Source organism: Rhinopithecus roxellana, chromosome 2, assembly GCF_007565055.1.
Source record: "Rhinopithecus roxellana isolate Shanxi Qingling chromosome 2, ASM756505v1, whole genome shotgun sequence".
NCBI classification, from domain to species: domain Eukaryota; kingdom Metazoa; phylum Chordata; class Mammalia; order Primates; family Cercopithecidae; genus Rhinopithecus; species Rhinopithecus roxellana.
The window spans coordinates 39,191,494-39,213,736 of record NC_044550.1 but is presented as its reverse complement, the minus strand read 5'-3'; the positions used below and the strand labels follow the sequence as shown (position 1 = coordinate 39,213,736).

Below are 22,243 nucleotides of genomic sequence, written 5' to 3'. Positions count from 1 at the left end.
GCGTGCTGCCTAAAGTGATTAGTTTGGAGACCTTCTCTGTGCCGTCGCAATGGGAATGCCAGCTGTGTGTCGTCTGGGTGCGGGGCCGAGTCGCCAGGCCACATTGCAAGCCTCCACAGCCTCAGCTGGCCCGGGGCTTGGGTCTTGGCCCCGCCCCCTGCGGACCCGGCGCCCCGTCAGTTCCGTCCCCGGCCCTGGGAACCGTTCTTGACCCCACTCTGCGTGTCTGCCGGAACCTCGCTGGCAGCGCTACTTGCTGCCCCGCCAGGCCCAGCGAGGGCGGAGCCGGGCCTCCAGCGGCGAGGACTGGAGACGCGGGAGGTGGAGCCCCGGTCCGGAAACCGGGGATCCGCGGCCATGACGGTGCCGGTCCGCGGCTTCTCGCTGCTCCGCGGCTGCCTCGGCCGAGTGCCGGCGCTGGGCAGAAGCACAGCACCCTCCGTAAGAGCACCGGGAGAGCCCGGGAGCGCGTTCCGCGGCTTTCGGAGCAGCAATGTGAGGTACGAGGGCTGCAGGCGCCGGTTGCGGAGCCGCTGGCGGTGGGAGGACGGGGGGGGCGCGGGCGAGGGCGGCGCTCGCGCGCCTGGGGCCCAAGGCTTGTGGGCGGCCGCCGGGCGGCGCGCTGGGTCGAGGACCGCTTTGGCTGTGAGGTGGCCTTGCCGGTCGCGCGGTCAATTCGCAGTTTCCTCAGCTCGGGGAACGAAAACGTGCTCCGCTCTGGGTTCTCGCACCAGAACGTGCCATCTTTGCAGCAGGTGCAGTTGATTTAGGAAGACATTTGAGGCACTAAGAAAAGGTACCATAAAAACACGTGGTCGGCTTTGGCCAAACGTTTGTTTTTGCTTTGGTTATTTTAGTGTTTCGTAAATAAAGGAGTAGACGTTGTCCAGATGACTTAGTAATGTTTGCGTTTCTGAATTCCTTTGTTAATGATTTTGTCGAGGTCTTTTCCAACCCTAAAATTATTTATGGTTTCACAAAACCAGATATCAATGCAGATTTCTCAGTCTTTTCATGTATGGCTGTCCCTAAACCTCTGTCAGGTGATGAGACTTAGATTCATTACATCTCTTTGGACTTGGTTGCCGGGGAAGAACCATGCAAATACAAAAGGGTACGCACTCTTCTGTCTTCTTTGCTTGTCTTACTTGCAAAATCCGCCTTAACAAGATGAAAATATATCTTCTTGACCCAGAGCCTGTGAGTCCAGAAGAACCTCTGTTTTCAGACTTTCAGGGCTTCCAGAAATGCGCTTTCATTGCCATTTTATATCCAAAGATTGTGTCTCACTCGAGTTTTTGTATCCCCCAGTGCCCAGCACAATCCCTAGAAAAAAGCAATGATAAACATACTGTTTATTTAATTTAAATCAATTAGCTCCCTATTGTGTACATTTAGATCTTAGTGTTAAGTGACTGAATTTAAAAATTACTTCCTATAGGGTTTGCTTCGGACATAGTTTCTAGTGACTAGGTCTTCCACAAGGATATGTGAGAAAATAACTGAATCAGAGTTGTGTAAGCTGTAGTAGGGTGGGTAAGAATGTGCCACTTAGTTTGGAACTACCAGCTAGCTCTACTACCTAGGAAAAGCAGATTCTGTAGAATTCTATTTGTATTAAAGAATTGAGGAAATTATTTGCCGTCACTCGAAATTACTTGTTTGTATTATTATTTTTTTTGAATTTCAGTTGTTTTAGGGGTACTTTTCAGGGTGAGGATAACTTGTTTCAAATAGTACAACTTGATTAATTTCCCTTTGTCACTTGCTGTAAACAACTCCATCTCCCCATCTTCTCCATGACCTGCATACATTGAATGGAAGTTATTACAAACAACAGTTACAACCCCAAAATTTGGTTGTAGCCACTTGCTTTGTACACACACACACACACACACACACCCCTCAACTCATGTAGAATTCAGAACTTTTAAGTAATACGTAATGACCTCCTTATAATTTAAAATAGTTGAGTGCAAAGGTTTTGGAAAGCTATTATCCCTATGGACGATAACAGTTACTAATTTCAGCCCGGCTGCTTTCAGTTCCACTTGATGCATATTATAATTATAAAAATAAGTAGTATATTTTGATAGTTTTTATTTTTTAAAGACGGCACTAGGCAAGTTAAGATAAGGCGGGGGGTTTGACGCCCTCTTTATACTAAATACCCTCTCTGAAGGTGAAGTTGGCCCCGAGGTTGAGAAACACCTGTGGACTTGTGGGTCTCGGGTGGGGAGGAATTCGGACAGTGTGTTGATGCTTATTGGTGTCTCTTTTCTCTTCTAGGACCAGCAGAGAGAAGAGATTCCATCTTCCAGAGGTTGCCACTGTCTGCCTCCCCCACTTGTCCCCATCCACAGTCATCTTTTTTATATATATAGTGACACATTAGTTGTCTAGTTCTTCATAGTTAATGTGATTTAAGTCTGACATCGTTTCTTTTGCCATGAAATTTACACCTTAGTGTTATTCTCACTGAAAATTGCCTTTAAGTTTGATAAACTCTTATCCCAGTGATATTGACTGTTTTAAATTAACAGATTTATCACGATTTCTGAGCTATGTAGAGCCTTAATTGAAAAAGTATCTTTGATTATTTTTTCATAGTTTGGCCACATACCTATAATAATGGAATATTTACAATACTTTTTAGTGGAGAATTTTTTTAAGTAGAATTTCAATAAATAATGTTTGATGGAGTTTGGAAGTTACCGTATTTTGAAGTATCATTTAATGTTTTCCTCTCAGTGAGTTTTCCTTTAAAATTTGCAGTGAATTTGTTTTCCTGTTTATGCATGAGAATTTAGGTCTTATTAATTGGGAGAAATTAATGTTAAAGCAGTAAATAAGCCCTTCTTATTGCAGCTTACTGTTTCTTGAATTAACTATCCAGGCAAAAGGTTAAAAATGAAAAAAAAAAAAGTCTTTGTAACTAAATTTTTCCCATTTTGTTGTGGTGCGTGACCAGTTTACAAATCAAAACATCCTTGGTTAAAAGTCATCACATGAGTTTGTGCCCAGTGCTTTTCAGTGTGAGGAGCCTGGTAGCAGACTATCCCATTTGGGTGGGAAGGTTATAGAACTTGCCATGCTCAAAGCAGATTTGAAGGTGTCCTGCAACATGGCACTTTCACAAACCCCGCTTTGGCTTGTTCTAACTGAACTACTTATTTTAATTAACTAAATGGATATTCCAAGCATTCCATGTTTATCCTGTTGCTCAGTGAATCCTCAGATCATTAATTTGGTAGATTCTCTTTTTTCTCCTCATCCTATTACTTCTTTTAGCTTTAAAAAAAAATGTGTACTGCTTACAGGTCTTTTGGAAGTTTCACCTTTCTCTTTGTCGCACTGGCATCGGCTTTATAATTTTTGCAGCTAGACCACAGTTTTTAAAAATCTACATTTTTGGAGCTAGTAAAAGATTCTTATTTGTGTTATTTAAGTATTCATGTCTTTTACCATGGGTAGTTAAGTATAATAATTAAAAAAGACACATTTTATCAGTAACAATGTTCATTTTTTTTCAGACTCTTCCCTCTACTACTTACTCTGTATTTCTGTCTCTTCTAATGACTAGGAAAGGCAGTTTCTCAAAATCATCTTCTATTTAGTTGGCAAATTTGATAATGTGGTGATGTTCCTATCTTCCTGCTATACCTGTTCTAGTGAAAATGAGATGATATAGCCATCTGGCTACAATTTTGATTTCTAAGAAATTCTTATGTCATTTTAAATTCAAAAACTAAATATTTCAACATTTGGTCTCTCATAAGTTTTATTTTCTTTGTTCCAGCTGTTCAGAAATAGTGTGTTCTAATATCTCCACAATCAAGATTTTTGACTAAAATGGACCAGTAGATGAAAAAGAGGGACTAGTAGTAATTTTAGATCTCGTTAGTTAATCGTGATCTTACTAATAATTTGGCAATTTCTTTAATGACCCAAATCTTTGTTGTTCAAATGCCTTGAAGTTGTTATTCTTTCATATTAGTACTCTGATGGGAGGATGAAAACAGCAGAAAGGAGCAACACCAGGTGATCTTTTCATGGGCACATACTCTTTCAAGGAATCCCACGGAACTCGTGAAATTACACTTTGGCTTAGAGATAATTAAATTGTGGAAGGAGGTTTAAGAGAGGAGCTTAGGTGAAATTTGAGCTGTAAATGAGTATGCTAAATTAAAGAAATGATTAGTAATAAGTGATATTTGCTATTAAGAAATTCACTTGGGATTTGAGAAAACATTTTACATGCAAGGTAGAAAACTTTATGGTCAGAATATAACACAGTCTGAACCTAAATTAACAGTAGTGTTAAAGAATTCAGGGCAGGATATTATCCAAGAAGGCTTAGCCAGCTGCTCCACTTAAGATTACCTCATAAGTGGTTTCTGTGTTGCTATTGTTTTTATTAGCATTTCAATGACTGCATCATATTATATTAAATCAATTGGCCCTAACTTACCTAACCATCTTGCTGTTTTTTAATGTCTAGTTCTTGGAAAATATGTAATAATTTACTCTCAGATTGAGGTCGTGTTCTTGTCAACATCATACCAACCAGGTTTGTTCACTTCATCATCTGAACTCTATGTAGGTTTCTATAATTAGGCTCATTAGAGTGTTCCTAGATCCAAAGACTATCTAAAGATCTAAAGATTCATAATTCTAAAGTGAGGGTGTGTGTATAGTTTGCAACAGATGTTCCCTCCCCACTTTTTTTTTTTTTTTTTTTTTTGCTGTTTGTAATTAACTGGAACTGCAATGAATGCCATCATTTTTTTAAGGAATTCAGTTGTAGTGTTGAAAAAGACATTTTTCTTAATATCTAAGGAGCTCTTAATGTTAAGTACTTTGCTGAGATTTTGCACATACAGTATGTCCTTAGATCCTTACAACAACTAAAGGAGGTAGATAGACACTATTACTATCTATTTCCAGTTAACAGATTGAGAAATTGAGGCTTAAAGAAATTAAACTTGTCCAAGTTGACACAGTAAATACATGGTGAAGACAAGGCCTGAACCCACATCATCTTTCCAGTGTTCTTCTCTACAGGCAGTTTATAATTATTGACTTATCTCACTTGCTTTTTCTTCTTTTTGAAACATTTATTAGTATTAAATCTCATAGAACTTTTGTGAATCTAGAAAGCTAATTTGAATGTATATTTTACAAATTATTTTGTTAGATTCCCTCAGTTTGAGATGTTCTTAACCTAGGACCTTATGGATAGAATGCAGGGGATCCATAAACTTGGATTGGAGGTTACTAACTTCTAATAAATTTAGCTTTTTTTTTTTTTTTCCATTGTCAGTGTTGGCAACAAATACATAATATCATCAGTACATGTGACTTGCTAATATAAGTTACAAATACTTCAGTATCACGAAGTTGAGGCAGATACCACAAAACATCATCTGCACATCACTATTTTGTTATGGTAGTTAGACCTACCACTAGATCCTGTTATTTAATACTTTTTTAAAAAAGCATTTGATAGTATTTCAGTAAAATTGGTTTTCCTTGTAATCTGTATTTTATACTGAATGTTTAAAGGGATTGTTCTGAGAAAGAGTCCACAGGTTTCAGCAAACGGGCCAAGAGCTTTTGTGGCACAAAGCTTAGCATCTAAGGTTCTTTCTGACAAAATTCGTTTGAAAAGGAATGGATATTGTTTAAGTAGTACAGAGTCAGAAAGTTAACTAATTAAAAAACTGAGTATCAAGAAGAGTCATATTTAATTAAAATAAGTTATTTTACTTTTTATTGATTTGCAAATGTAATTTCTAGTAAAATTACTTCCAGATGTGAATAGGGTGCTTGGGGTATGAAACGATTTTTTTTTTAAAGAGACCATAAACGTAACACTTACAGGTATACATTTACTTTAACAACATATCTCAAAAGACTCCCTATACTGGTGATTGGTTTTATTCCCTATGGAATTTTGCCTGTGTTTTTGGGGGGTTTCATTTCTATTGTACAAACTCAAGATATCAAAGATATGCCCTAAGATGTAAAGCAATTAAACTGTATGTTAGGGCCTGGGTAGAGCTTGGAATTGTTAGTCATTATATTAGGATTTTTCATCTTTATAGAGATAAAATGGTTCATTGCAGCTCTAGTTGAAGTTGTGAATAAAGATGAGATTGAAACTAAGATGTAGGTTTTTCAAGTATACGAATTATAAAGATGTAGATTTTTCAAGTATACGAATTAAATAAACTATTGATCTTGACTAGATTTTATTTGTTGTTATGCTGCTTTTTTGTGGACAAGTATTTTGATACATAGAAATAATCCCCCCCTTTGTTACTTTGCTCTAGTTTATTAAATACATCATTTGATTCTAACAAGCATAGATAAGGTGGTTAGTTTATTTTCTGGAAGTACAAGTAAACAAGCCCATGGAGACAGCACTAAGTGCTGAAGACTTTCTGCCCTCATAATGTTTCTGGTTATCGAAATATATCTCCATCTGTTATTTAGCAGAAACTAGGAGAAAGAACCACTTTTGCAAACCAGCCAATGAACTTTTAGCCAAATCCTCTTATGTAATGTAAGGTCAACAAGACAGTATTTCCATTAAGTAGATGAAGAAATTGCATGCTGTTGAAGAGAAGCTAAGTTACTTGCCTAACTTTATTATTGCTACTAATGGTGACCTAGAGCTCTGATGCTCAGGACTTCTGATTTCAGGTGAGTAATTTGTACTACATAGTGCTGCCCTGCTACTCACTAGCTGCCACCTCCCTTCTTCAAATTTTGCCTCCTGATGAAGCCATATTTCGTGGCTAGCCCAGCAGTAAGCAGGGCTCCTTTTCTTGCAGCCTTTGGGGGAATGTCGTTTCTGCCTTTGTGGGAAACCAGCTGAGCAAGTAATGACAGGGCACATCATGTAAATAATATCTAAGGGGTCAAATGGATTTCATTTTTGATATGCATTAATGCCAAGGTCACTATATAATTTGTTGACCAAACTAGCACATTTTTTAGAGTAAAAAGGGGCATGAATGTAATGAAAATTATATATCTGGAGTATTTATTGGCTTACAAATATATTAGTGAACTTATAGTTTCAAACTATTTTCAAAATTAACATTTTAAGAGATAATTTATATCCTTATATGTTAAAATAAAAATTTATATTACATGAATATTCAGCATGAATAATTATTCCTGGTGCATATTCACTTACTTGAATCAATTTCTTAGCTGTATCTTTTAACACTTTGATACTGATAATTTTCTGAAAAAAGTTAATAAGATCTTATGCTTTATTATTATTATTTTTTTTTAGATGGAGTCTTTCTCTGTCACCCAGGCTGGAGTGCAGTGGCGTGATCTCGGCTCACTGCAACCTCCGCCTCCTGGGTTCAAGCGATTCTCCTGCCTCAGCGTCCTGAGTAGCTGGGACTACAGGCGTGCACCACCACGCCCAGCTAATTTTTGTATTTTTAGTAGAGATGGGGTTTCACCATATTGGTCAGGCTGGTCTTGAGCTCCTGACCTCGTGACCTGCCCGCCTCGGCCTCCCAAAGCGTTGGAATTACAGGCGTGAGCCACTAGGCCCGGCCCTTATGCTTAATTTTAAAATTAAATTTTCTGCAATTTTCTTAACAGTTGCAAATAGAGTCTTTGCTTTAGACAATGGTTATTTTAGTTTTAAAAGTACTGTCTCTATAGATGCTGAAGCACACATAACTTGCTAAATGGAACAGTCTTAATTCTATGTTTTGCACATTGAAATGGGAAGATATTTTAGCCTAAATATTTTCAAAGGTGCTATCTTGGTGTATCTTTTCAAAGTACTTTGACAAATACTTACATAAAAGTCATCAAATAAGTTGTTTTTGTGTATGGTTTTAAAACTAGTTTGCCATATTTAGATATGGGAAAATTAAAGTTTTTCTCAATTATATTCTAATATTTTACAAAATAGTAATTTATTCAATGAAATTTTATTCAACAAAAAATATGAGCTCCATTAGAAGATTCTTCTCAGACATTGAACTATTAATTGCCATTATAGATGTATTTATTTACTAATTCTGCTGTACACAAAGTTCCACAAACTAGGTGGCTTGAAACAGCAGAAATCTGTTTTCACACTTCTGGAGGCTGGAAGTCTGAAATCAAAGTATCTGTAGGCCCATGCTCTGTCGACTAGCTTCTAGTTATTGCCAGCAGTCCTTCGTGTTCCTAAGGAGTTTGCAGTTGCATAATTCCAGTCTTTGCCTCTGTTGTCAAATGGTTGTCTTCCCTCTCTGTCTTCACTTCCCTTCTGTGTGTGTGTCTCTGTGTCTCTTCTCGTAAGGACAGAAATTAAAATTACTTGTGCGTTGTTTGACCTATTATTTTTTAAAATTGGTTTACTTCTTCCCTTCCTTTTGAAGAGATAACGTTTCTGTTTGTAAGCTTTGGTTTCACTGATTACAATTCACTAAAAACTTTAAATCTGAAGGTGTCCCTACCCCCATTTAGTCTATTTGTTGAATATGTTGATTAATAGTTTCCAACAACTTTTGAAAAAAATGCAACAAGTGTTGCCCATCCCAGTGCCAGGCCAGCCCCCACAGACACAGCCTGTAGGCCGCTCCTTGCAGACCCAGGCTCTAGGCCTGCACTAATGCCAGGGCAGCATCGAAGGATTCCAGCTTAGCCACTGCAGACTTAGGCATCAGGTAGAAACTCAAGGACCCACATTCTAAGCCTGCCCAAGTACCAGGTCAGCCTCCATGAATTCGGGTCCAAGCCTGTCCCCAGGGACCCAAACTCTGGACCCAACCCCATGGTTCCAGGTACGAGGTCTTCCTCTGCAGATCTAGGCACCAGGCCCATTTCAGGGGACCCTATGGCAGCCCAGTCCCTACAGAATTGGGACCAGGACCATTCCAGTGCCAGGCTGGTCCCCATGGACTCAGCCTCAAGACCTACCCCAGTGCCGGGATGGCCCCTTTGAACCTAGGCTTCAGGTCTGTGTTTGCAGGCCCAGGCTCCAGGACTGCTCCTATATACCCAAATGACAGCCCATCCCAGTGGACCCACACACCAGATTAGCCCCCTGTGAGTTGAAGTGTTAGGCCCACCACCTGCTGACCTAGGCATCACCTGCCAACCAATCCAAGGGATTTAACAACAAGCCCACCCATGGACCATGCCGGATGGCCCATCAAGAATCTCTAGACCCACTGACTGGTGAAAGGCTTTCCCTGCTGAAGCCAGCTTATAAAGACTGGAATAGATGCCTACTTCTTCAAGTGATAGACACCAATGAAAGGACACAAAGATTATGAGCCATTAGGGAAACATGGCACCACAAAAAGAACAAAATAAAGTAACAATTGACATAAAGAAATGGAGAGCTACAGGCTGCCTATCCAGAGAAGACAGACAACTAGACAATATCAATGATTTAAAATACTTCAAAAGGGTAAAAACAAGGTACTGTGGGTGCTCATAGCAGAGTCTCAGGGTACAGGGTTCGGAAAACATTACCAGAGTGTTTTATGAGCTGAGACTTGAGCGATGTGTGGGACAGAGTTGGCAAAGTGGTTGGAGAGGTAAGAAAGAGAAGAAGGAGTTTCAGGCAGAGGGAAAATTATATGTGAAGGCACAGAGAGAACATGGTGCAGTTCATGAATTAAAATATGACTGGTGTGTAGTGTGCGACTCACTAAGCACAGTGTTCTTTAGCAGTGAGGCTAAAGTAGCTTATGCAGAACTTTGTAAACTATAGAGAATTTGGATTTTAGTTAATTTCCCCCCCCAATTTCTCATGTCAAAAATGTTGGAGTCATGTTTGCCTTCTGTTTTTCTTTTTTTCATATCCTACACCCAATCTCAGTAACTCGCAATGGTTCCACTCTCAAAATGGATTCGGAATCAGACTACTTAGCTCCTCCAAGGCTACCCCTTTGCCTAACTCCCCATCATCCCTTGCGTGTTATACTATACTAGCTTCTTAGCTGGAGTCTCCACTTCTCCACTTGATCTCATAGAGTCTATCCTCCATATTTTCACCAGTTATTTTAAAAATGAAAGTCACGTCAAAATCTCTGAATGGCTTCCTGTCTCACAGTAAAAGCCAACATCCTTTCAAAGGCCTGCAGGGCCTTATGTAATCTGATGTCCCACTCCTTCTCTGACTTCATGTCTTGTCCCAGTTTGCTTGTTCTTTCCACTGCAACCATTGACTTCTTGCTATTTCTCAAATATTTCAGGTATGCTCCTTGCTAAAGGCCTCCATACTTGCTGTCCACTTCCCTTGGCTTAGAATGCTTTTCTCCCAGAAATCTACATTACTTATTTCATTTCCTTCATTTCTGCCCACGTTACCTGATTTATCAGAGAAGTGATACCTTAACCCACCTATATAAAATAACTCTGGCCCTCAGATAAGTCGTTTCTCTGCCTCATGTCACATGATATATTAAATACCTGTTGTTTTTTAATATGCTTATATCTTCTTCAACTAGAATATTGTTTCCATAAAAGTAGGTAATTGTTTTGCCCCCTATTATTTATATTCCCAGTGCCTAAAATAGTTTTCAGTGAATAGGAGACTTTCAGCATGTATTTATTAAGTGAATAAACAATTAGCATGTGGTGAGGAGTTTTAACCAGGGAGATGATGTAATTGAATTAGAAAACAATCACTCTGGCTGCAGTATGGAAAATGGATTAGAGGAGATCAAGACAAGCCAGAGAGAAATTTTAGGAGATGTATTATTCAGTGGCTGAACATTTGAATTGTTGCTGATGTTTAACCTTTTTAGCTTGTCAAGAATTTTCAGGTTGAAAAGTCTAATTTGTTTATGCACTAAAGTAATGAGAATGTATAAGTTGACCAGTTCTTCCAGCACGTGGACTGATACAGGCACTCTCCCATTGGACCTGCATTAATTTGAGGTTGCTTCATTTTTCTTATAGTGACTCCTACAGAGCTAGGCTTGCTGAGTTCTACAGTGACTGATGGAGTCAGCTGGAGGGGCCAGTTGCTACTAAAAATGCTCAGAAACCTAACTCCTAATTTACCCAAAAACACCAGCTAGCCAGGCTGTATCATGTCTGCTATAATTAGTTAGCAAGCTGACTTAGCACCTCAGTGCTATAATTTAAAGTAAACCCTGAACAGTCTCAGACATGAGTATACATGATACAGTTAAGTTTAATCTGTATAAAGATTGTCTCTTTGGAGTCTGGGAATCCGTTTATGCTATTGGTCTTCTCTGACACTCTCCAGGTCATGCAGGTTACTGTCTAGGTCATAATTAGCCTGGATTATATTCAGTGATTGCCAGCTTCACAGTGGCCTGTGAACAAATTATTTTGTTTAATAGTGAGTGAATCAATAATGTCAGCAGTAGCATCACTACTCACATGCTATAAAATGCAAGACAGAGTTCAGATGTTTTTATATTTTAAAATAAAATGTATATTCCTTACTGTGTTAGGTGATTTCTAGTTTTTTAACAGATAAATCTGTTTCTATAATAGTGTTCTACCCTAAGAAAATATTCCTGACACAAATTGATTTATGGATAGTTTTTTTTTTGTTATTACTTATAAATGAGTTGTGCTGGAATTTGTTGCTGTATCTGCAGTACTTAGTATTTGCTAATATACAAGGTCCTTGTTATCTTAGTGCCAAAAGGCTACTTAAATGAATTCATAAAATGTCATCACCAGAAATTCATAGGAAACAGTGAAAAAAGTTTGTACTTTGAAAAATAAAAACCTCAAAAGTTTTATTTTATTTTAACTTGATTTGTCTATTATTACATACAAAGTGTTGGAAGGTACAAAGCAGAAACTACAAAAGATCACTCAAGAAGTAATAGATAACCTGAATAGCCCTCTATATTAAGGAATTTAAGTTTGTAGGTTTAAACCTTACCAGAAAGAAAACTCCAGAATGAGATAGCTTAATGGGTGAATCCTACCAAACATTTAAGGGAGGAAAAAATTGCTAATTCTTTACACACTCTTCTGGAAATTTGAAGAGGATAGAATTCTTCCTAACTCATTCTATGAAGCCAGCATCATCCTGGTATCAAAGCTACTTGATAACATTATAAGAAAAGAAAACTACAAAGACCTCTTATGCACTTTGATGCAACAATTTTAACAAAATTTCAGATGAAATCCATGATACTCTGGAAAGGATAGATACATAATAACCAAGTGGGATGTATCCCAGGAATGCAAGGTTGGTTTAATATTTGAAAATTAATCAGTTACCGTATTAACAGACTAACACTTGAGAAAGACATATGATCATCTCAATAGACATAAAAAACATTTGGCAATATCCTCATACAAATTCTCATCAAACTAAAAATAGACATAAATCATAAACTGAATGTATGACTTAAGCCCATAAAATCTAGAAGTAAACACTGGAGAAAACCTTTGTGACCTTGAGTTAGGCAAATATTTCTTTTATACAACACTAAAAGCATGGTCCATAAAAGGAAAAATTAATAAATTGGAGTACCTTAAAATTAAGAACTGTTCTAAAAACACAAGAGTATAGAAAGGCAAAGCACAGACTGGGAGACAATATTTCAAACCCCATATCTGATAAAGGACTTGAATCTAGGATATACAAAGAACTTTAAACATTCAAAATAGGAAACAACCTACTAAACAATGGGCAAAATTAAATAAACAAATATTTAATTATTTAATTGACCAAAGAAGATCACAGATGGCAAATAAGCATATGAAAAGATGTTCAACATCAGTATTCATTCAGGGAATGTAAATTTAAAGCACAATGACATACCACCCTATGTCCACTAAAATGTCAACAATTTTAAAACCTGACCATCTTAAGTGATGACAAGTATATGGAGCAACCAGAACTCATGTACTGTTTGAAGGAACACAAAGTGGTACAGTGTCTTTGTAACATGGTATAACAGTTTTTAACATATTTCAACATACACTTACAATATGACCTTGCCATTCTACTTTGAGATATTTGCTCAAAAGAAATTAAAGCAGCCAGGAATGGTGGCTCACACCTGTAATCCCAGCGTTTTGGGAGGCTGAGAGGGGCAGATCACTTGTGGCCAGGAGTTCAAGACCAGCCTGGCCCACATAGCAAAACCCCGTGTCTACTAAATATACAAAAGTTAGGCATGATGGCATATGCCTGTAATTCCAGCTACTTGGGAGGCTGAGGCATCAGAATTATCTGAACCCAGGAGGCGGAGGTTGTAGTGAGCTGAGATCTTGCCACCGAACTCCAACCTGGGTGATAGATTGAAAACTCTTGTCCCCCCCAAAATATATTAAAACATATGTGTTATAAAATGTTTGTAACAGCTGTATTTGTCATGATTAAAAACTGGAAAGAACCCAAATATCCGTTAATAATTACCATTGAATGGATAAATAAATATTGGTATATCCATACAATGTAATACTACTCAGCGATAAAAAAGAAATGAACCGTTCAAACATGCACCTACGTGAATTAAAAACTAATTATGCTGAGTGGAATTAGCTGGCCAAAAAAGAGTATATAGTATTTGATTTAATTTTTATAAAATTCTTGATAATACAAACTCATATATAATGAACAAAAGAGATTAATTGTTGCCTGGAATGGTGAATTGAGGAGTGGAATCTGGCAGGAACAGGTGGAATGGCAAAATTTTAAAGGTGCACCCGGAAAGTTTTGGGAATGATAGACATGTTCATATTCTTGACTATAGTGATTTCTCAGGTATATACATATATTAAAACTTGTACACATTAAATATGTCCAGTTTATTGTACAGCAATTATACTGAATAACACAGAAATGAGACAGCAGAACAAGATTGATATATTGAATTTATCATGACATTTCATGTCTTGAAAGCTATTAAAATTTTAAGAGTAGACAAAATTAGAATCAAAAGTAGAGTTTACTTAGAATGTCTAGTTGTGATTGTATTGTCTATCTAATTTGCTCAGTTATTTACTCATAAATTATGATTGTTATTAAAATACACTTTTGTGTTAAACTACAGTGGTTTTCCAACATGGTCATACACAAGAACCACATGTAGGAAATTGTTAGACGTGCAGATTTCCAGGTTTTACCCCTACTCCCAGGAATTCTGAATTGTAGATGGGGTTGTGGGGTCTTGGAATCTGCAGTTTCAGGCAGTTTCTGATGTGTGTATCCATAGACCACACTTGGAATTGCTTCTTAGCAGAACATTGTTTACATCAAAATTGCATGAACTGAGATGAAGGCTGTGGACAACTGGTGGCTGTGCTCTAATGGTGTATTTTTGATCTGGTTCTACCTATATGTACACAGACATACCAGAGAGAGCAGTTGACTTATTTGGAAGGAGCACAAAGTTTGCATTTTGTGTATTGTTGGATATTTATAGCACCTGCCCTCATTAGAAAATTAAAAGTGTACAGGTACCACAAAGAATTAAGGTTTATAAGGCTTCCTTTCCTCCTCCTCTTTCTCTTCTGCTTCCTACTCTTTCTCCTTTTCCTCTTTTTCATAACATTTATTGACCTACATTTGTTGTTTTTTGTAGTGATCATGTTTTCACCAGGCTGTTCAATAGTGAAAGGACAGGGGCAGAAGGAAGAAGGGACCACCTTCTACTTTATCAGATACCTTTAAAAAATAAACACACAGTAAGAGCAATGTAATTCACCACTTTCAGGTTTGAGGTAATGGAGAGCAGAAAAGCCTTTCTGGGAAGTATTTATTTGTGCCTTTCCGGAGATAGTTTATATCATCTATCAAAATATAGCACTTCTTACCTTCTGAAATACATATAAACTGCCAGGAAGTAATCTTCTGTGGAAACTTATTCCATTAGAAATGATGCCATTGCATCGGGGAGTAACTAAACTATCTGTTTACTGACCTGATCCCCACCATAATCAGTGACAAGCATGGCAAGACTCACAGCTGTTGTCCGGGGCCATGCCTGGGGCCATGGAATAACATTTTTCTTTGAGTAAGTTAAAAGAGTTGTGTAGTATAAAGCTCATGACTTCAGCGTCTTGTGTAGGATATGCTAACCAAAAACAAACTGATTTTGCCTTAGGGTCGCAAGATTGTGGGACTGTGTATACACAGTGGAGTCTAGTCTTCAAGATGGTTGCCAGTTTTAACTAGGCTGTGCTGATCTGCCTCTTTAGAAAAAATGGCAGAACTTTAAATTTATGCAATATTATAGTCCAGATTTTGGATATGTGGTTTGATAATTTATATGAATACAAAAATGTGTGTATATGTATATGCATATGTATTCATATGTGTGTATAATATATATATTATATATATGTAGTATATAAGTGAAAGTTGTGAAGAAATGTACACTGTAGTTAGCATCTTAGTCTATTTGAGCTGCTATAACAATACCATAGACTGGTTGGCTTATACAAAAACAGAAATTTCTTTCTCATAGTTCTGTAGACTGGGAAGTCCAAGGTCAATACACCAGAAGGTTCAGTGTCTGGTGTGGGCCCACTTTTTGGTTAATAGATAGCTGTCTTCATACTATGTACTCACATAGCAGAAGGCACAAGGGAGATCTCTGGAATTTCTTAACACTAATGTCACTTATGAGGGCTCTATCCTCATGGTATAATCACCACCTAAAGGACCTGCCTCCTAATATCATAACATTTGGGGTTAGGATTTCAACATACGAATTTTGAAGAGACATGCACATTTATTCTACAGCAGATAGATTATACCATAGAACTAAATAACAGAGTTGCAATCCTTCACAAAATTATAAAATATTTATGAACCTGAAGAGTAGGTGTCACTATAATTGAAAAAAAAAATCAAATTTTGGGTGCTTGGAGAATCATGGTTGTTTTGTTGATTTTTGTACCTTAAATTTACGCAGTTGAATATTTCTTATTTTCTTTTTAGTATTGCATTTATTGTTTTGCTTTCCACAGACATGAAGCCATTATTATATCAGGAACCGAAATGGCCAAGCGAATCCAGAAAGAAATACAGCGAGGTGTGGAATCATGGGTTTCCCTTGGAAACAGAAGACCTCACCTCAGTATAATTTTAGTGGGAGATAACCCAGCAAGCCATACATACGTCAGGAATAAGATAAGAGCTGCCTCTGCTGTAGGTGGGTATGTGTTTTAGTTGTAATTACTACTATATATGTTTTCTGTTTTTACTTCAAATTGTGATAATTATGAATGATAATGATCAAATAAGTGCCATTTGAATTGCATGTGTTATTATTAAAGATTATTCAGTTACCAAAGCTTATGTTAATTTCATATGATTTTTCTTCCAATTTCTTATAGGATTAATTCAGTGTGTTTTATATTCTATGGCAAGATATGCAAAGAATAGTTTACATCTAAAAGGCCTGTTTTCATTATATTTGCTTTAATCAAATAATAAACCTGGCTTGTTCACTCTGTTAAACTTGGCCTACTAGTTGTGTGGTAGTGATATTTTTATTCTCTTCAAATCTACTAACAGTAGCTTATCTCAAACAAGAACAAATTATCACCTGGCATTCCAGGCCAAAGAAAGCATGTGAATCAAGAGAAAACACTTGTACTATTGGAACAATCCTTCCTGATGATGCATGGAACATCAGAACCTTTCATTGCAGTAGGAACAGTCCCACACTGTATTAGACACTATTGATGAAAAACCATATTCAGTTAGTCAAGTGACCTTCTCTGCCTGTTTTTCTTCTAGGTATTTGCAGTGAGCTCATTCTAAAACCGAAGGATGTTTCTCAGGAAGAGCTTTTGGACATAACTGATCAATTGAATATGGACCCAAGAGTCAGTGGTATATTAGTTCAGTTACCACTACCAGGTACATAGTGCTCTTCTATTTATCTGGTTTTATTAAAAGTGAAACAAAGGGCATCTTTCAACATCATATCATGCTACTGCAAGTAATTTATAAAATACATTCAGAACGGGACTAGCTGTTATACTAGTAATAGGTGTAATAGTGATTTCTGAATGATTTGTGCTTACATTGACAAAATCCTTGAAAGTAAAATATAGGCATTGGCAACACATACACTCCTTGCTTTGCACAGTAGTATGGGACCCTAAAAATGATGATGTAAGATGAAACCAGGTAATGTGATCTTAATAATCAAAGGTAAAAATGATAATTTTCTGTGACCTTTAAAACTTCTTATCAAAGCATTAAAAACTCTCCTACTGTGGTTCATAAATGTATAGGGAAATGAATAATTAGTAAAACCAAACTAATATTTTTTAGTACACTGTAATTTAGAACATTAGAAACATTGAGAAAGTGTATGATATCATTGCAAAAACTTGTCAAAAGTAGTTGGAGCAGTGTTTGCCTTCTATCTAATTCTATAACTTATCATATGGAATGAGAATCTTTTCTATATCTTGCTGAATTGAACTGTTATATTCCTTTCAAAGTTTAGATTAGTTCCTAGTATTTTGTCTGTTGTACTTTCAATGTTGTGAAATTTCTCTGAGTTCCTTAGCATTTAAAGGAACTTCAGTGTGAAGTTTCACGCTGGTGTCACTTCCTCCAAGATGTTACCATCACTTTCCTCATTTGTGTGATGGATTCACCCTCATTAAGTTACTCTGACTGCATAACTACATCTCTCCAAAGGATTCAGTGTCAGCATTCTATGGTCAGCTATTTCTCCTACAACTCCATTTACATTACATTAGAATCCTATTGAAATGACTTGTTTTTTATATTTATCAGGCTTTTTCAACATAGTACTTACCTTTGCTTTTCATGCGGGCCTAGGTTTCTCTTATCTTTGTTTGTTGTTACCATTTTCATATCTCCTACTCACATCCAGTTTCCATCCCAGCATTATCACATTTTGTTTCTTTGCTATACTTCCACTTTTATAGGCTAATCCCCTCCGTCTATTATCAACTTTTGTAAACTATCATGTGGGTTTATCTCTGGGAAACACGGAGAAAACACACTTTGCTATCTATGTTTGAGATTGCAAATGTGCAGTGACCAATCATTTGAAAGAAGTGCTATGACTGGTCACTGATCATCATGTCATCTGTTATTTCTGTAGTGATTTGTGGGCTAAAGAGCCAGCAGCTCTTGTGTAATTACTATGAAATTTGAAATGTGTTATTGGAGGACTAGTATTAACTAAATTGTGGTTCTGAAATTTGTGCATATTTAAACTGCACAAAATGAGGACTGCAGGTATAGTATAGGTTACAGTAGCTTTGTAGTTTTTAGTTCTGTAAGCTTTGATTAACAATCATGTGATGTGCAAAAAGTAAAGCTATATAATTCTATTATATGGGATCTTTATGTGGTATTAATATTTTTCTTTATCCAACAATATAATATCTTAGCATATATTATAGCTTTTGTGCTGTTTACATTATATCAAAAATTCATACTTCTAATTCTTTTCCTCCAATACACCTGCACTGACAAAAATCATCAAGTTGATAAGAATCTTAGAAGCTATCAGAGTTTCCCCCTGAGAAAAACACTCTGACAGATAATGCTTAGATTAATGATGTTAAAGTTAGTATAGTGATAGTATCACTTACCTTTAAAACTAGAAAAAAATTCAACACATGCAGCACTCTCATATCATTGGAAAATGAGTTCTAGAGAAGATCAGGAGTTTATTAACATCACAAATCTGTCCAAAAAATTTTAACAGTGTTTCTCAATTGTTTGACTCGTGCAAAATGAATCTCTTTTTGGTACTGTGTTTATCAAGCAATCTTCTTATAATTTGCAGTTTTTGAAATTTTCTGTACTTGGCATTTATATGACATTTTGATAGCTGTATAAACATGTCACAACCTTAGTTCTTAAAATGTCCTTTCTACACAAAGTGACCTGAAAAGACATTTCTTAAGAGAAGACATACAAATGGCCAACAGGTATATGAAAATGATAAACATCACTAATTATCAGGGAAAGGCAAATTAAAACCACAATGAGATATCACCTCACACTTGTAAGGATGGCTGTTATCAAGAAAATGATTGTTCACTGCTGTTTAGAATGTAAATTGGTACAGCCATTTTAGAAAACAGCATGACAGTTCCTCAAAAAATTAAACATGGAACACCATATGATCAAAAAATTCCATTTCTGTGTATATATCCAAATGACATGATATCAGTCATGTCAAAGAGATACCTGCATCCTAAAGTAATGCTGCACATTGCAGCATTACTTTAAGATACATAATCAACTTTAGTGTCTATCAGTGGCTGAATGGATAAAGTAAATGTTGTTGTGTATATACACAATGAAATAAGCATCAACTTTTTAAAAGAATGAAATCCTGTCATTTGCTATAACATGGAAGCTGAAGTATATTATACTAAGTAGAATGAGCTAGGCACAGAAAGAAAAACCTGCATGATCTTACCTGTAGAATTTTTAAACGTAAGCTCATGGAAACACAGAGTTAATGGTGGTTAGTGGGGACTGAGGACTGGGGAAGGGATCGTGGAGATGTTGGTTAAACGATACAACAGTTTAGTTAGAAAGGAATAAGTTTATTGGAGGTTTATTGCACAACATGGTGACTTAGGTAATAACAACATACTGTATACTTGCAAATTGCTGAGAAAGTACATTTTAAATGTTCTCACCACGAAAATACATATCTGATGTATTATATATGTTAATTAGCTTGACTTAGCTATTTCATAATGTATACATATATCAAAACATATTGTACACCACACATATATACAATTTTTGTTTGTTACTTTTAAACTAAAATAGTCATAGTTTTCAAACTGCATTATATTTAGTTTGTCACGGATTTCTAACAACATTAGATTGTTTGTCTTAATAAATTTATATCTGTAGAAATTTTACCCCTTTTTAGCAACATTCCTTATTTGGTGAATTTATTAACAGCTCGCTGCTTAGATGGCACTGGTGATTTGTTTGTATTAAATACTAAATTGCTTGAGTCCTGTACTAGAGACTAAATTGTTTGAGTGTCTCAGAGAGTGAGAAGCATAGAGCTAAAATGACCATGGTTATATATATATATATGGATGTTCTGAGAAACAGCATTTTTCTATGTAGCCAAAAAGCCAATAATGCCAAAATTGTGGCTAACGTTGATTACATTATGACACTTTATATGTCATTTATATTACACATGGCACTTTGTACTTATTAACCCATTGGATCCTCACAATAATCCTGTGAAGCTGGAGCTATTATGTATTTTTTACTGATGAGAAATTTGAGGCAAGAAGAGGGTAAGTAACTTCTCCCAAGTTCACAGAGTTGCTAAGTAACAGAGTTGGGATTTGAATCTGGCCAGACTGGCCCCCATGCCAAGAATACTCTTACTCATTATGTTAGCACCCTCACTGACGCATCAATGTTAGCTAGTGAGTCATGTGTGCTTACTATGTAGCAGGTACTCCCTTACATGGATTATTTTATTGAATCCTACAAACACTTATATGATAAGAATTATCTTCTTCATTTTACAGATAAGGAGACTGAGACACATGGAGGTTAAGTGAATTGACCAGTATTACCTGTTAGTTAATGGTAGAGCCAAGACCCAAACCCAACTCAACTGATTTCAGAGCCTACCTTTTAAACTTCTCGTTACGTTATACTCTCTCTCAGAACATAGTAAGGCATAACATAAGCACATATATTTCAAATATTAACATACAAATTTCTAGCACATGTAACTACCAAGTTGCTGATCATCTGGTTTCCCTGTTTCCACACTTGTAACCTATATTTTTTTATGGTTTTTACCTTGCTCAATAATGGGATTCCTACTTTGATTCATAATTTATTTTTGGTAAGGTTTAAAAATGATAGCAATGGGGTTAAAGACATAGTAAATATACTGTTCCTTTCAAAGTAGCCTCTACTTTATTTTAGTAATTGAGCTATGGTACATTTTTGTTAGCAGAAGATATTATTCAAATATGGGTATATACAGTCTGAATTTGTAATGTGGCTTTGTGATTACTGACTGTTACTTAACTTTGATGAGTTTTATTTTCCTCATAAAAAGAGAATTGAAAATTGATCTTTTATACTACATATTGGGAACATATAGTTCGTTAGTTAATAGAAAATGTTAGTTAAAGTAGAAAATTGTGAAACAATACATATGTACCTTAAACATTGTATTATATAATAAATAATTTAAATAATCATTCATCAATCTTTAATGTAGATTAAAAGCTTTCTGGAGCCCACTGATTGGACTTCTGCATCATCTTCTGGCATTAATAATACTTATAATTCATTGCCTGTAATCTTCAGGTTGCAGTGAAACAGTGAAAATTCATCTAGAACTTCAAAATGTCTCCTAGTCTTCAAAGTTGCCTTGCTGTTATCTAAGTCATACTAATTCTTTTTAGTTCTTGAGAGTCTTTCCAGATCATTCAGCTTAGTTTTCTTACAAATAAGAACTGTAGGCCGGGCGCGGTGGCTCAAGCCTGTAATCCCAGCACTTTGGGAGGCCGAGACGGGCGGATCACGAGGTCAGGAGATCGAGACCATCCTGGCTAACACGGTGAAACCCCGTTTCTACTAAAAAATACAAAAAGCTAGCTGGGCAAGGTGGCGGGCGCCTGTAGTCCCAGCTACTCGGGAGGCTGAGGCAGGAGAATGGCGTAAACCCGGGAGGCGGAGCTTGCAGTGAGCTGAGATCCAGCCACTGCATTCCAACCTGGGCGACAGAGCGAAACTCTGTCTCAAAAAAAAAAAAAAAAAAAAAAAAAACAAATAAGAACTGTTCCCTTTTGCACTCCATTGTCATTTATTTATATCATTTTTTACCTGTGTTATAGAATTTACTATGAAAAAACTGGCAAAGACTGGCTGGGAAATACAAAAATTGTCTCATGGTTATGAAACTCAACCATAGGATTAGGAATAGTTTAACTGTTCTCTTATATGTCCAGCAAGTGCTGGGCATCAGCCTTCATGTTTTACAGAATAAATGGCGCTCATTAGTTATTTTGATAGATTGGCTATATAGGAGTAGATGAATACAGCCTCTCCTACATATATTTCATAGGATTGTTATAATGAACAAATTAAACAATAAGCAAATGAAAAAACGAATGAGTCTAGTTGATTTAACCTTCAAGCTTAATAATATAAAATTATTTTCTATAATTTGGTTAGTAAGTGTGTATTTCAAGTTATTTCATGATTAGAAATCTGAGATTATTTCTCACAATTAGGGCA

General features: G+C 36.6%; 1 protein-coding gene across 7 annotated transcripts in view; it reads left to right on the top strand.

Moving 5' to 3' along the window:
• Nucleotides 1–224: 224 nt before the first annotated feature.
• Nucleotides 225–22,243, top strand: part of MTHFD2L (methylenetetrahydrofolate dehydrogenase (NADP+ dependent) 2 like) — a 143,846-nt gene continuing 121,827 nt past the window's right edge. For 2 of the 7 annotated variants that reach the window (XR_004052863.1, XM_030915694.1), the window contains exons 1-4: nt 327–500; nt 2,290–2,323; nt 15,958–16,142; nt 16,733–16,855. Coding sequence is in view for 6 of the 7 variants with exons in the window: in XM_030915694.1 (XP_030771554.1) it covers nt 15,989–16,142; nt 16,733–16,855 (277 nt within the window). In the remaining variant the exon portion in view is untranslated. Of the gene's footprint in view, nt 501–566; nt 797–2,289; nt 2,324–4,501; nt 6,709–15,957; nt 16,143–16,732; nt 16,856–22,243 lie in introns of those variants that run through there. The other 5 variants (XM_030915692.1, XM_030915711.1, XM_030915702.1 and 2 more) reach the window with 4 other exon arrangements.